General features: G+C 36.1%; 1 protein-coding gene and 1 pseudogene across 2 annotated transcripts; both read left to right on the plus strand.

The window, feature by feature from the left end:
* The first annotated feature begins 3,938 nt into the window (after window positions 1–3,938).
* Window positions 3,939–8,883, plus strand: LOC103427795 (beta-glucosidase 46-like; annotated as a pseudogene). Its single transcript, XR_011581671.1, has 12 exons — window positions 3,939–4,106; window positions 4,378–4,444; window positions 4,540–4,598; window positions 6,387–6,462; window positions 6,555–6,629; window positions 6,727–6,814; window positions 6,892–7,144; window positions 7,222–7,337; window positions 7,413–7,678; window positions 7,764–7,866; window positions 7,985–8,093; window positions 8,407–8,883. The product of XR_011581671.1 is annotated as a beta-glucosidase 46-like (transcript).
* A 3,764-nt stretch (window positions 8,884–12,647) lies between these two features.
* Window positions 12,648–15,560, plus strand: LOC114825045 (protein NRT1/ PTR FAMILY 5.4-like). Its single transcript, XM_029103301.2, has 5 exons — window positions 12,648–13,097; window positions 13,180–13,397; window positions 13,569–13,820; window positions 14,109–14,368; window positions 14,565–15,560. Exons 1-5 carry the CDS (start codon window positions 12,968–12,970, stop codon window positions 15,418–15,420), a joined length of 1,716 nt encoding a protein of 571 aa, XP_028959134.1. The 5' UTR covers window positions 12,648–12,967; the 3' UTR covers window positions 15,421–15,560.
* The last annotated feature ends 760 nt before the right edge of the window (window positions 15,561–16,320 follow it).

Genomic DNA, 16,320 nt, shown 5'->3' on the forward strand with positions numbered 1-16,320 from the left:
TTAAGATGAAGATCACACGGTGTGTCACTCAAACATCGAACATATTTTGATCTGGTATTCTGGTTGACATTTTTTATGGGGATTGGTTGTAGGAGAAACCATAGTCAATGTTCTAACAGATGCTAGGCATTAGTCGAACGATGACTAGGCCTAAGCACTAGGCGAATTTAAACAAATTTAATATAAATTAATTAAATTTACTTATATTATATTTTTTTTTTGGGAACTTTAACGAAAAGCACCCGGTACTATTCACTTTAACGAAAAACCACATTTTTATACTAAAAAGTCAATCCTGGTACTATTCACTTTACCCTTTATTTTTTCCTTATCATTAAAACTCAAAGTTTTCAAGTCCTTTTCATTAGTTTTTTTTTTTTTTTCTTATATGTAATGTTGGTGTTTAAATACATAATAATATAAATAGGTGTAAACTGAAATCAAATAAAAAAACAATACAAGAAAACAAATAAAAAGATAAAAATGATGATTGATTTATGTGGGAAAAGAAATAAAAGAATAAAAAAATTAATAAAAAGAGTTATTGGGACTAGGAAACTGTGCAACCAATTAGAGATGGTGGGTACGATAAATTTTTTTTGGATAAATTACATAAAACTACTTCAACTATTGAGTCAGTCACAGTTTCATAACTCGTTTTTAAAAAGTTTCAATGTCATACCTCATCTTACAATTTGTTAAAATTTCATACCTTCCGTTAATTTGTCTGTCAATTATTTCATTAAATAGTGACGTGACTTAAAAAAGTTAATAAAATATTAAAAATATTAAAAAATATTTAAAAATTAATTAAATATTAAAAAAAGTCATTTAATGTTTTTTTCTTTTTCCATGGAGGACCCACCACCCTAAACCACCTGTATCTCCTTCCTCCCCCACTTCTCTCTCTCACCGTGCCCAGAACCCCTTAACCCACCTGGGTTTTTTCATTCGCTATCCCCTTGGATCCCTTCCACCTAATCTTCGGCCCTGACCTTGACCTTGGATCCCTTCCACCTAATCTCCGCCGTCCACTTTTCCTATTTTTCTTTGTCCTGTGGATCGGCCCCGTTTGCACCCTCCCTCACCAGATCCTAGCCCTCCAGCCTCCGCACCACCAGCCTCACCTCATACTTCTTCGTCGTCAGAGGCAGCCATGGTCGCCACCTCATCATCTTCACCACCATTCTTTTGAATCAGTCTATACCCAGCAACCCACCAAAGCCAGAAAAGAAAATTTGAGGAAAGCAACCCTTGATTTGAATAAAAAAAAATTCTTTGGGGGCTGTTTGGTACCTGGGAAAGTAAATGTTTCTTATGGGTTCTTGGGTTTGCAGTGAAGGATTTTCTGAGAAAATTTGAGATTTGATTTGATTAGATTAGTTTGGAGGGTGGGTTGGGGGAAGACGGGAGCGAGTGGGATTTGGGTTTGGGGCCAACGAGGTTGTTGTTGCAGCATGAAAGGGAGAAAGGGAGAGAGAATACGGGAGGAAATGGGATGGCAGATGAAAAAACCCAGGTGGGTTAGGGGGTTCTGGGCACGGCGAGAGAAAAGTAGGGGGGGAAGATATACGGGTGGGTCCCCCATGGAAAAAGAAAAAATATTAAATGATTTTATTTTTTTATTTTTAATATTTTAATATTTTATTAATTTTTTTAAACTACATCACTATTTAACGGAAGAATTGACAGATAAACTGACGGAAGGTATGAAATTGTAACAAATCGTAAGATGAGGTATGACATTAAAACTTTTTCAAGACGAAGTATGAAATTATGACTGACCTAATAATTGTGATAGTTTTATGTAAGTTTATCCAATTTTTTTTTTATAGATGGTGGACCATAAAGAAATCAAATCCTGTATGTTACACAATTGAAAAAGAAGATGGTGGACCCACCGGTCCTTCTTCTTCACTAATAGCTGTGTTTTCTTTCCGTAAGGGTAATTTTGTAAACTTATTTTTGTCCATGTTAGGCTCTGTAATTCAGTCCGTATAGAACTTGGGCCCCTATCCTTATGGTTAGTTTTGAGGTGTTTTTAGTTAAAGAAAAGTATAAGGTGGTGTTTTGTTAAAATACTTTGGTCCAAGCCTTTTTCATTAAAACTCTTATTAAAGCCTTTTTCATTAAAGTTTTCTTAAAATTTTGATCTCTCTAGCATTGATTTATTTGTTGACTAAAACAAACTTTCCTATTTTTAGGGGCAGCTTTCGTCTTGGTATCCAAGAAATTTAACCCTTTTGAATCATATGATTGGTTGATGAATTTAACAAGATATTTATACTTATTAATCCTTTTGAATTGGAAAAGGATTTTCGTCGGATCATTTTTTTGGGCATCATAGGGATCTTATGATCGTAATCGTTCATCGTATATCGTACGGTAAAAAATTATTTTAAAATTTAAAATTAAATATAAATAGTATTTAACGAAAACTGATCGCACGATATACGATGAACGATGACGATCATGAAATTCTTAAAATCTCCAAGAAAAGGATCCAGCGGCGATGATCCTTTTCCTTTTGAATTATATGATTGGTTGATGAATAGTGATCCATCAATTTGATGTGACCTTGTGGTACATACGTAGGCCAGGGTTCACATTTCCCTGCTTTTCATTGGTGATACATTCCAGATTCACCCCGACGCATCTTTCTCTATCGATACTAATATATGGTTTAGCCAATGTGATTACGAATTTACGATTTCGTGTCTATCTCGCTCGCTGATTTCACATCTCTTCCTCTTGCCATGATTACTGTTAAGCAAAACCAACAGTAATAACAGTAATGGAGCCCTGTCAGTTGGTCCACAATGATATCGATATTAAATAGACTAATCAAATTGTGCCAATTAAGTGGTGCTACACTGCTCAATAAGCTTTCCAGGCTACCACAAATTTTGCATCAAAAGGTCAGTGATTTCTTGTCACATATCTCTTCCTTTTGCTTGTTTTCCAGGACTTGCAAGTTGCAACACACCAACCGGACCATTCCTGATGTTTCTGATGAGCAAATCCAACGGTAATGCAAGCTCCATGGCCATCGCAGATGTTCCATCAAAATGTCAGTATTTATTTTTAAGGAGGCCTCATGAGTAAGAACTATATATATATTGTTGGAATCCCACAACGGTGGGTGAAAAGAAAATAATGGGGTTTAAATATGATTACTCTATTCTAACTAATACCGAGGTTTTTTGTGGTAAAATCTCACACTTGACGGATTGAGCAGATGGTAAAGTTGGGGACAATATCGATGTTGTTAGAGTAAGGACCCACGGACCCGCCGATCAAAAAATTCAACATGGTATCAAAGCCAGGTTCGGGCCCGTGCAAGCCAACGAGCTTGTCACCAAGAAGGAACCCACGGACCCGCCTATCAAAAAATTCAACATGGTATCAAAGCCAGGTTCGGGCCCGTGCAAGCCAACGAGCTTGTCACCAAGAAGGAACACAAGCTAGGACTCTTAACAAAGAGCCGACCTCTGAGTTTCAATTGCCGATGTGTATGACGTGTGAACCACTAAATGGGGTTACACGTGAGGGAGAGTGTTGGAATCCCACATCGGTGGGTGAAAAGAAAACAAGTTTGGACTCTTAACATAGAGCCGACCTTTGAGTTTTAATTGCCGATTTGTTCCATGTGTGAACTACTAAATGGGGTTACACGTGAGGAGGAGTGTTGGAATCCCACATCGGTGGGTGAAAAGAAAACAATGAGATTTAAATACCCCACTCTAACTAATACTGAGACCTTTTGTGGTAAAACATTATACCTGACGGATTGAGCAAGTGATAAAGTGGTAAAACCCCACACCTGACGGATTGGGCAGATGGTAAAGTTAGAAACAGTATCAGTATCATTAGAGTGGGACCCCATGGGCCTTCGGATCCAAAAATCCAACATATATGCCATCTCATTCATTCATACTCTGAAACTTATAATGGAGCATTTTTCAGCACTTCATGTTTTCCTTATTGTTGATATATGCTTTGCGATTCCCATGGTGTCTTGCAATCACATATTTTTGAAAGGAAACTCAGCCACATCCCCTTTCCCAAGTAACTTCCTCTTTGGAACTGCATCCTCTTCTTACCAGGTACACACATACAAATATTTTGGCAGCTCGTTACATGTAAGAAGTTTTTCTTCCTTACAAACAAATCACATACACACACGTATAAGCCTTTATTTTTGTTGCCTTTATGAATAACTTTAGTATATGTGTCCCTTTGTTATATGCAGTTAGAAAATTTGATCACTTTAACTATGAGGAAAACTTTCCACACAAACCACACTCACAGACTCATCAGAATCAGTCCTTTATTTTAGTTTAATATTAATGTTTCTTCTTCATTATATTTTCCTAGTTTGAGGGAGCTTTTCTGACTGATGGAAAAGGCCTAAGCAACTGGGATGTTTTTACTCATAAGCCTGGTCAGTTTAATGCTTATGTTTTACCCCTTCGATGTATTTTTTTTTCCCCTGTCGTCAAAATCCAACGGTGGAGTTATATATTTTGCTTGCCACAGGTCATATTTCGGATGGAACTAATGGAGATATCGCTGATGACCAGTATCATCTTTATTTGGTTAGGCTATTGAACTAACCTTATTATTTTGCGTTTTCTTCAACTCTGATATATTTGTGTGTGTTTTTGTTAAATTTGGAATTCTGGAGCTGGACTTCTGAATTCTGCTTCAACCTAGGTCAGGCAAAAACTAATCTAAGTCTGACTTGTACCCAAATTCTTTTAAATTTAGGAACTTCAACGAAAAGATTTCAGTATTGTTTAATTTAACAAAAAACCACATTTTTACAGTAAAAAGTCAATTCTGATACTATTCATTTTATCCTTTATTTTGTTATTATATTTATAACTCAAAATTTTCAAGTCATTTTCATTAGTTTTCCTTTTAAATTTTGCACTAGGTGGTCCCATCTAAAGGAGACATGCCAAATTTAATCTTCTCTATATTCGTGAATGGTTTTTAAGTGTGGGCGAAATGACTAAAACGCTGGTGCTTAATTCCTCTTGTGCAATTTAGTTCACCATTTTCTTTTCTCTTATTTTTTAAATTTATTAGTATTATTATTATGGAAAGTGGAAGGTTAAAAACTATTACAATAATTTAGTGGAATGAGAGTTTCGAACTTGGACGCATGTGTGAAAACTCAACACCCTATCCATTAGGATATTGGACCACATGCTTTGCTCATCACCTTCAATTAGTTTTATTTATCATTGTTAGGTAAGTTTAAATTTCAAGATTTGTGTCGCCCACTACACAAAACTAAAAATTTAAACTCATCTAATGGTGACAAATAAGGTGGTGAGCATCATCATCACCTGAGAGCGGTGAGCAAAAAATATTCTCTAATACTTTGTTGAATCCTTCCAAATTTTGGATATAGACATCTGATTCTAGAGGAATTTTTTATTGCGTCCGGAATACGGCCTAATACGCCAAGTATTATGATACAGTGGTTGAAAGTTTTTTTAAGTACCAACCATTTAGATTATGACACTTAATGTACTGAATCATATTTTCGACATCCTGAAAAATCTCTCTTCATTTTGAGCCTAGACCATCCCCGCAGATTCTCATGATGGAATGATAGATTATGATCACTTAGACCAAAAAGAAAAGGTTATGAGATCAAAGGGAGAGATTTTTAGCCTAGACCATCCCCGCAGATTCTCATGATGGAATGATAGATTATGATCACTTATACCAATAAGAAAAAGTTATGAGATCGGGGGAAATGGATCTTCTCCAGATCCCTTACACCTAATCCACTAAGGCAAAAAATCTGAACCTTTGAAATTTAATCCAACAGCTACAAACAGGAATTCACTTTAAAAGTTATAATAACTTTGGTCGTTGAATCAAATTTCAAAAACCCGGATTTGTGGCCTTGGTGGATTAGGTGGAAGGGATCCGGAGAGGATCCCTTTCCCATAAACCCCATTCTGGCCTGGCCAGCTCTTACTGTACTTTGTAGATTGTATTCCAATTAGAGTTGTGTACTTAACATGATATTTTATCTATAAATTACAGTCTGATACAATATGCAAATGTAACAAAAAAATTCAGAAAAAAATTACACACGTATCAGATTATAATTTGTCGAAATTGAATGATTGTTTACATGTAATAAGGAGACATATATTTTCTTCCAATTATACGAAGGTATTTTGTGGGAATTATTACTAAACTCATAGATCGTAATCGTAGCTGAACAAATGGTGTTCAACACTGCAAGGTGAAACCTTATAAAAATCTAGTTGAAGCCTACTGTGTTTTATTGTTATGGCTAAATTAAATTAGAGATAGAACATTGATAATCTTGCTTCGACATTGATATGAAAAAACAGGAAGATTTGGATCTCATGAATTACATTGGAGTCAATACTTACCGGTTTTCCATATCATGGGCAAGAGTTTTACCTAGTAAGTTTTTTTCGTTCTTTCACAAATTTCTACTCATATTATAGAATCCAATCATCTCCTCTCTACTCACATATATTATAACTTTGAACCAGAAGGAAGATTTGGGAAAGTGAATCGAGCTGGCATCAATCACTATGACAAGTTCATCGACGCTCTTCTGCGTAGAGGTCTTCTTTGTTACCATTGTTTATGTGCTCATCCAATTCATTGTTGCTGGAAATACATGACATTTTCTTTGGCAACATTCTCTATGTCATGTTATAGGAATCCATCCCTTCGTGACGTTGACTCACTACGACATTCCACAGGAACTTGAAGACAGATATGGAGCTTGGCTAAGTCCCCAACTGCAGTATGTAGCAACATTCCCATCTGTCCGAAAAATCACTAATAAGTGATAACTATAAGGATTGCAATTTCAATTTTCAGGGAGGATTTCGTATATTATGCAAATACATGTTTCAAATTCTTTGGGGACCGAGTGAAGTACTGGGTGACATTCAATGAGCCGAATGTAGTAGTTATTCGGGGCTATAGGTCGGGAATGTACCCGCCCGCTCGCTGCTCTAGACCCTTTGGGAATTGTACTAGTGGGGATTCAGAGAGAGAGCCTTTCATAGCAGCTCATAACATCATTCTATCCCATGCAGCTGCCGTCCATCTATACAGAACCAAATATCAGGTTAGAAACAAAGTTTTGAAATTCATTAATGAGTGTAATTATTTCGATGTGGTTCTAATCATGTCTTTGACGCTCAGAAAAAACAAAGAGGTAGCATTGGAATTGTTATGAATGCCTTATGGTATGAACCGATCAGCAACTCCTTAGAAGACAAATCAGCAGCTGAGAGGGCTATGTCTTTCTATATGAACTGGTAAGTGAGACCATATGCATTAGGCTGCTCTCATATTTCTCTGGTCACACTACAACTAACATGTTTAAAATGCAGGTTCTTAGATCCCGTTCTACAAGGGAAATATCCTGCAGAAATGCGTGAGATTCTAGGAGCTGATTTGCCGGCATTTTCGAAATCTGATGTGGAGATGCTGAAGAAGAATGGATTGGACTTCATTGGCATCAATCACTATTCACTATACGAGCTTTTACTCAAAAGATTGTATGTTCTCTGCATGTGAACCAGGACCAGGGACTTCAAGGACGGAGGGTTTCGCATTGCGAACTGCACAGAAAGACGGAGTCTTCATTGGAGAACCAGTATGCAAACTCATCATATAATCATTCGCCACAACAATTAATTTCTTCTAGCAATTTACCTTTATTTTTATTTTTTTGGATGTAGACTTCGGTTGACTGGCTGTATGTCTACCCTCAAGGAATGGAAAAGATCGTAACATACGTAAAAGACAGATACAACAACACACCAATCTTCATCACAGAAAATGGTAAGGTCCAAATTCAGATCTTTCATCAAAACATGACGCCGCACGGCAACACCCCCCCCCCCCCAAAAAAAAAAAAAATCTGGTGTGACAAAGATTCCTATATAATTTGATCTTGTAGGGTTTGGTGAGGTAGGGAATCCGAATTCCTGCAATGAAGAATTACTGAATGATGTCAAGAGAGTGGAGTACATGAGGTCTTACTTACATGCACTTGCAGAAGGAATTAGGTTATACACTGGACTGCCCTAGGGCTTGCATTCATTTATTGGATTTAAGTAATGTTAATGTCACCTGCATTTAGAGAGATTATTGCATGCATATTACGTAATAGTGTATACAATAATGTTCCTTTTTTAATGGCCAAAATGTCATAGTGCGAGTGACTTTCAATATGTATACACCAGTTATATGCAGTAATTTTTTATATGGTATTAGCATTGTGATGTTTTGGTGAATCTCAAATCTGAAACACAGTATCAAATCATCAAATGTCGAGAAAAAGTTAATTGATTTTTTATTTTATTTTATAAATATGGTCAGAAAAGGAGCAGATGTAAGAGGGTACTTGGTGTGGTCGTTGCTGGACAACTTCGAGTGGACGAGTGGCTATACGGTTCGGTTTGGACTTCACCGTGTTGATTACGCCACTCTCAAGAGGACTCAAAGACTATCAGCAGCTTGGTACAAGCAATTTGTATCTAATCATACGGTGCAAACACACCTACCCACAAACTGAATCTTGCACCAACAAATCTATGTCCACAAGGATCCTTATTCGCTATTGTTGTTGACATTCTTTCCCAAGATCCGTCCAATCTTCCACAACGATATATAGTGGTTTTGCTTAGAGCGGTCTTCCACAATGATATATAGTGGTTTTGCTTAGAGCGGTGGCAGTAGTTTTCATGATTTAGGATTGCACACTATTTTAGGGTTTTGGTAATTGTGGCTTGAGATAAACATTAACTACCACATTTAAATCACTTCTCTAATAAAACTAAGATAAACGTGCAAGTAGATTTCATCTCTATTAGAGGAGAAAACTTGTGTGGGGCTTTGTTTGCCACTGGACTTTGCTGAATGACACTACAACCCACTCAAAACTCGTCACATGGCCAATCTTATAATTTTTTTTTATATTTAGAACTCCCATAATTATTTTTTTACTAATTATTATACACTATAAGATTAATCTAATAGTTAAATTTTTTTTTTCCTCTTAGATATGCATTTGAGTGTTTAAATTGGAATGCCTTTTAACTCTCTGCTAAGTAATTGAGTTTTTGTAATCATTCAAGTATCTTTTGGAGCAATCAATTATGAAGAAGCGCCATAGTTAAGCAGTCTCCCACAACATCAAGAAGAGGCAAAATACTGTTTCCATGATTCTGGAGTTAGATTAGATGTCTGCTTTACAATGATAAAAAACAAAATAGTTGTGAAACAGTATTTTGTGTAAAATATGGATATGTAATCGGTTTTTTTTATAGCAGCATCAGTCATTTTGACCAAGGGGCATTTCAACGTGACATTTGGAAATTGATAGCTCGTCTTCGTTATGTTCCTTAAATTAGCTAGTGTCATAATACTTGATTCAAATATTGTTATTCAAGTATAAATGCTTTCGTAGTAAATCGAATTATTACATTTATAGCAGGAAATGAAATCCCACATCCGTTGTGCTATGATTCAAGCATAAACATCTGCCTCCATTTTGTTGCCCTTGTGACAATATTTTTACAAAGAAAGAAAAAAACAAAGAGTAGGAAAGAAGACGATAGAGAAAGTTTGGGAAGAAATTAAAAGGAGAGAGAGAAGAGGAAAAAAAAATGAACCACTAATTAAACTATATGGTGGATATTAATTAGTAGGAAAAATGATTATAGGAGTTTTAAATATAAAATATTATATTTAAGATTTGTCATGTGGTGAGTTTTGATTGGATTGTAGTGCTACTCAGCAACGTCCAGTGGTAAGCGAAGCCCCACACAAGTTTTTCTTCTATTAGAGAAGTAGTTTATATGTAGTCTACAAAATGTGATATTTCTTACATTTTCCAATTTTATAGTGTGAGGTTGTTTATTCTAATTTTTTTTTAGAATATAGTGCTCTTGGAGCTTTCTATTTGATTGCATTGAAAGGAGTCTAATATTGCCTTGTTTGCAATATTTAGACGTTTATCTTATACCTATTTTTTAGAGCGAAGTTAGAGACACTATCTACTTGAACTATATTTTGTATACCATATGATGTAACAGTTGATAGTTGGATTCCTTGTTTAAATCATTGAAAAAGTTATTCAACCAGCAATCACCATATTATATGATTTACAAAATATAATATAAAACATAATCTCTCTAGCATTTTCCTTTGTTTTTTAATACAACGATATATTTACAAATATATTTACACTTAAAGGTAGGGAAATCAAGGTGGTGCTTTACCGGAATGTCGGAAATCAATCATGCAATGTGGGTTTGAATCTCATAGACTCCCTTTCCAACTAACAATGAACTGTATAACCCACTAAGGCCTCGTTTGGCAGCTCGGACTGTACTGACTATTTCAGTCGAATAGGACAATTTGTCATCGGATAGTATTGACTATTTAGTCGAGCGTACTAACTATTTAATCGGGCGTTTGGTGCAGTACCAGATTAAAAACTCAATTCATCAAAGATTATCATGTTCATTTACTTCCTCAAAAGGAGATTGAAGAACATTTATGGCACTTAGTTTCACAATTTAAAACTAGCAAGAGAGATGGAAAAAGAGCCAACTTGATTTTGTTTTCAGCGACCCGACTAATTAATACCGACGATTTGGAGTGTATAAGTTATCTGGCCTACGTCGTATAAAATAGACCGGACCTCATAAATAATCCGGTGCTAATTTAATACGGAATGGCACCAAACACCAGATAGTATTAAATAGTACTATCCGGTGTGTTATCCAACATGCCAAACACGCTCCTACCAATTTACTCAAAAAAAAAAATAGGAAAATTAATTAGTTTGATGCATTTCCGATTCCCTTGCCCTCAGGGAATTCAAATACCTCACAAAACTAGGGAATCCGGTTCCTCCAATTTCAAGAATTGGATTCCTTTTTTCGTGTGGGCTCCACCACTTTTTTGATTCCTTAATATTTAGTAAATACCGGAATACTCCGTAATCGGAATTCAATTCCCTTTCTTTATTCCGATTACCCTTACGTAAACATGCCATTAGTGCGCCCGTTCCGATTCCACCATTATCTGCCTCTCCTTAAAGTGGATCTAGTTTATTGAGTATACATATATTTTTACATTAAAGAAATGGAGAATTCGGTTAAACCACACAATGACATCTTAATTTGATATCGAATTTGTCATTCAAGAGATTTGAAAATAAGACCTCTCACATCCAAATAAAGAAAAATACCACTAGACAATAGTATTGAGTGGCTACAGTAGATCTGGTTTTACTATTGGATTTTTGTATAAAATTATATGATGGAAGCCCCGCTTATCGCATTTTGATTAAGTTGTTTCGTGGTTAAAAAAAGCCATTCTAGAATATATGATCATAGTAGACTTTCCTTTGGTTTTTGTTTTTGTTTTTGTTTTGTTTTGGTTTTTTTTTTTTAGTACATCGATATGTTTACATTAGGAGAAGGAGAAATTGGTCACGCAATGTGCAACCTAATTTGGTATCAAATTCGCCATCCACGAGATTTGAACCTAAGATCTCTCACTTCCAAATGAAGAAGAATACTACCAGACCATAATACTGAGTGACGACTTTCCTTTGTTAAGAGCTTAAAAGAGTTGATTTGTTGGAATGACATTTTAAAACAAAATGTGAAGATTACTCTTTTAAAAGTGAGACTCCCAATAAATTGTTTGTCACTTTATGTTTTTTAACATATTTTATAATATTAGTACGAAAATTGACATTAAACTATGATGTGACTAAAAATTCATAAAAATCTAATTTTTTAAAGAGTCATTTCTCTAAAAAAAAGTTGTCGGTTTCTGATTATTTATAAGCATACATAATATGACTATTAAATTCATTTTCCAAATGCTGTGGGCGACGCATTTCCATGTATTCAAATATAAGACTGTAGCATTCAACCCCATATGCTTTAAAGTAGATACACATCTACCATTATTTTATCATTTGGTGAGCCCAACCAACGCTTGATTAGATTAGGGGAGGAAAAATTGCTGAGAATAAACAAATAACTTATGAAATAAAAGCACGTTGATTTTAAGAATGCACTGCTAATTAAGAAAATTATTTCTCTCCACTTGCAGCAAAACGCCTAACGTACACGTCTTTTCTGCGTACACTAGTGTCGAAAGATTTTTCAATGTGACCGGTTGTACATCATGTCATTATATAAATAGTAGGATATGTGTGCTAAAAAATTAATAACTTAAAAAATAAAATTTCTCATCACTCCTATATTAAAACACATGATGTACCCCTTATGTTCCCGTCACAACTAAAAATTTCTCACTAGTGTCAATATAAAATTACATTGACATTTGCAATTTCACATGTTATAATTTGGTGTTATTATTGTCGTTCTAAAAAATTATTGAGCATTCCTTATAAATTTAAGTTTTATTTATAAGTATAGGAAATTTAAAGTGCGTAATAAATTCTTTTAGAAGGTGAATTATAACTTTTTATAAATATGTAATGGAATAAGATTTTCCTCTCAATGTGTTTTTCATGCGCAATAAACCTTTTAGAAAGTTAATAATAACTTCTTATAAATATACAACAGAATATAATTATCTTCTCACCAAATACTTTCTTTTTTCCTCATCTCCTCTCACATTTTCTTTTTTATCTCACACTTTCCTTTTTATCTTTCTCTTTCTACAAATAAGTCAATACAAGATATTGATGTGGTTTAATCATAACCGTTCAAATAAAAAAAATACTAGAAAACAAAAAAAAAGGAAGTTGATGAAGGGAGAATCCTACTCCTTTAGTCAACAAATCATGTGTGTGTGTGTATGCTAAGTATATTTTCCAGGCAAAATGGTTATCTCACTTGGGGAATAGCTGTTTGTTCAATGCTTGAGAAAAGGACATAAATATTCTATGACAAGCTCAGAATCTCCATCCCAACTAAGTATTCACAATGGCCGTGAAGACACAGAGAAGAATCTTATCAGACAAGAGCAACCTTCCAGTTCAAGAGGCGGCTGGAGTGCTGCGATTTTCATCATCCGTAAGTAAACCTTTTCATTTTCTTACAATTATTCAATTCAGGCTACTGTTTTTCTTTTTGGTAATTTATTTTCTTGTTGTAGTTGTTGAGGTGGCAGAGAGATTTTCTTACTATGGCACGGCTGGAAACCTCGTCACGTACCTCACAAATGAACTCCATGAGCCCATCCCCAAGGCTGCAAAAAATGTCAACACTTGGGTTGGAGTTTCATCTCTCCTCCCAATAATTGGGGGCTTCGTCGCGGATGCCTTTCTTGGTCGATTCAACACCATTCTCGTCTCATCGATCATTTATTGCTTTGTACGTATTGTCAAAGCTTGACAACTTATAATATTGACTGATTATACTACTAATTGCATCAATATCTTTTGTATACAAAACTCCAGTTTAATTCAGAAATTTCAGAAATTTCATTATTTACTACCAGTTTAATTTCAGACCACGATTGCTAACTTTTCAAGTTAATTTCAGGCAATGGTAATGTTAACCGTAACAGTTTCCATAATTCCTCGGCGTTATCAGAAAGCAATGTTCTTTGTATCACTTTACACATTGGCAATTGGTCAAGGTGGCCACAAACCATGTGTACAAACCTTTGCTGCCGACCAGTTTGATGAAGACTTGCCGGAGGAGAAGAAGGCGAAAAGCTCATTCTTCAACTGGTGGTATATGGGGATCGTTGTTGGTGCCTCCACTGCTATTTTGGCAGTCATATATGTGCAGGTCAGCATAGATCATATTTACAAGCACAGATAGGGGTTTTCTGAAATTTTAGGCGCATAAACTCAAATGTTGTTTTAGCATCATTAGTTTAGTGAACAAATCCGAAAAATTATGAATCTTAGCTGTAACAGTTTTTCATTTTCTTATATGTGAGACGACTCTAAACCTCATTTATTTATTAAAAGTAAGATACGAGTATGCAACTTGCTTAGTGATTTTAGAAAAAGAAATTGGTGAATGGTTATTGAAGTGCCGAAACCCAAAATTTGTGACTATGCTTTGGTGCAGGATAATGTTGGGTGGGCGGCGGGGTTTGGAATAATGACAGGGGCAATGGTGGTGGCATTGGTTCTGTTTCTGTTGGGTTACAAGAGATACAGAAAGCAGGGACCCTTAGGCAGCCCCTTCACCAAGGTGGTTCAGGTGTTAGTGGCGGCAGCAAGGAAGTGGCGCGTGGATGGAACACTCATGACTGGTTTTGGTGTGTACAAAGATGACGAGAGTCAGCATGATACTAGGAGGACTTTAGCACATACCAGTCAATTCAGGTATGCTCACAGGCCACCATATTGATAAGCTCTATCTTATTTTTTAGGTGCAATTTTATAAACACTAAACTTCACTGTGATGACACCTCTTGAGATCCAAATAGATAAATTTATAAATTATATAAATCAGCATGGAACTTTATGTCTACCACATGACACCTTATCCCTAACTTTATACAATATCTAATTTTTTTAGATGCTTGGATAAGGCAATGATCATTGACCAACTTGATGCTTCAAGCAAGACCAGAAATCCATGGAGATTGTGCTCACAAAATCAAGTCGAACAAGTAAAGCTCGTCCTACGCCTCATTCCCGTATGGATGTGTTGCTTAATGTTTGCTGTAGTCCAATCCTTTAGTGTAACCTTCTTCACAAAGCAAGGAAGCACAATGGTCCGCTCAATTGGTTCGAACTTTAAGATTCCCCAAGCATCACTTCAAGTCTTCAATGGCCTCACGATTATAGTTGTCATTCCAATCTACGACCGTGTTTTCGTCCCAGCAGCCCGAAAAATCACAGGACACTCCTCTGGCATCACCATCCTACAAAGAATTGGCATTGGCCTATTTGTATCCATATTCACTATGGTTGTGTCAGCTTTGGTAGAAGCCAAAAGGGTTAGCATTGCAAGAGACCACAACCTCCTGGACAACCCCAAAACAATAGTGCCAATGAGAGTGTGGTGGTTAATTCCACAGTACATGATATGTGGTTTGTCTGATGTATTTACATTTGTTGGACTTCAAGAATTCTTCTACGATCAAATGCCAGAGGAAATGAGAAGCATGGGAGCAGCAGCATACCTCAGTGTGGTAGGTGTAGGAAACTTCATGAGCAATGCTATAATATCTGCGGTGCAAGAAATTAGCTCAAGGCATGGTGAAAAATGGCTTGGTAACAATATCAATCGTGCCCATCTCAATTACTTTTATTGGGTAATTGCAGCTTTGAGCACTTTTAATTGGTGCATATATGTGTTGATTGCTAAACTTTTCGTATACAAAAAGTTTGAAGCACAAGAAACCAATAAGGAGAAAGAGCTCACTTGAAGCTTATGATCTATCTTGCAGTTAACATAGACAAAAGTTTGTACTACTATTTTGTAAAATACAGTGGAAGCCTCACTGCATCAACATTATATCTCTTTCCTCATAAGTTCTATAGCTAAAAATCCAGATATTCGAAATTATACTACAGTGCTTGCAGACATAAGCATTTACAAATTATCTAACTGTTGACCCTAAAAACTATGAAGCCTACGTGGCGCGCAGGCCGAGTAACTAATGAGCTAACTATGTCCTTCAGTTGTATGCGTGCGTGCCAACTCGTCGGCTGAGCTCGGCCGAGGAGTAAAATATGTTGATGTTGCGTCGGATGCGCTGCTGACTTCTTGATCTTGTGATTGCAGCGGAGGAAGAAATACGTCTCAGTCTTCGGGTTCTAGAGCCTGAAGACAATGCTACTAGTTCTACGAAGTTCACAAATCGTTGGTGTCGGATTCAGTCACTGTGATTATATTTGTAAGAGTATAAGCACGATGAATCGACACCAGACTATATGGACACAAGTATTCAAAGCAGATGTACGTCTTAATCGTAAATGTGGTTGGGCCGTCGGAATGCCGAACTCTAAATCCAACTTGTGAGTATCAAATCATAAAACAATTCGGCGTTCAATGCACTGAGTCTAGTGATTCGTAACACCTTCCTTTGCCAAGAAGGCTCGTGAGATGACCTCTGCCAATAAGGATTCGAAAACCCTTCTCGATCGAGACTTGGATAGATAACCAATCGGCCTTGACGCAGTGCTGTTTATCTAAATTGAAGGTGATTCGCGGTCGGCTAATTCTACGGCGGCATTGCTGTTTATCCAAACTAAAGATGTTCACCAGTTGCCTTCACAATGTTGTTTATCCAAATTGAAGATGTGTCGGCGGAAAAGAAAATGAA

Source organism: Malus domestica, chromosome 05 (assembly GCF_042453785.1).
Source record: "Malus domestica chromosome 05, GDT2T_hap1".
Lineage (NCBI taxonomy): Eukaryota > Viridiplantae > Streptophyta > Magnoliopsida > Rosales > Rosaceae > Malus > Malus domestica.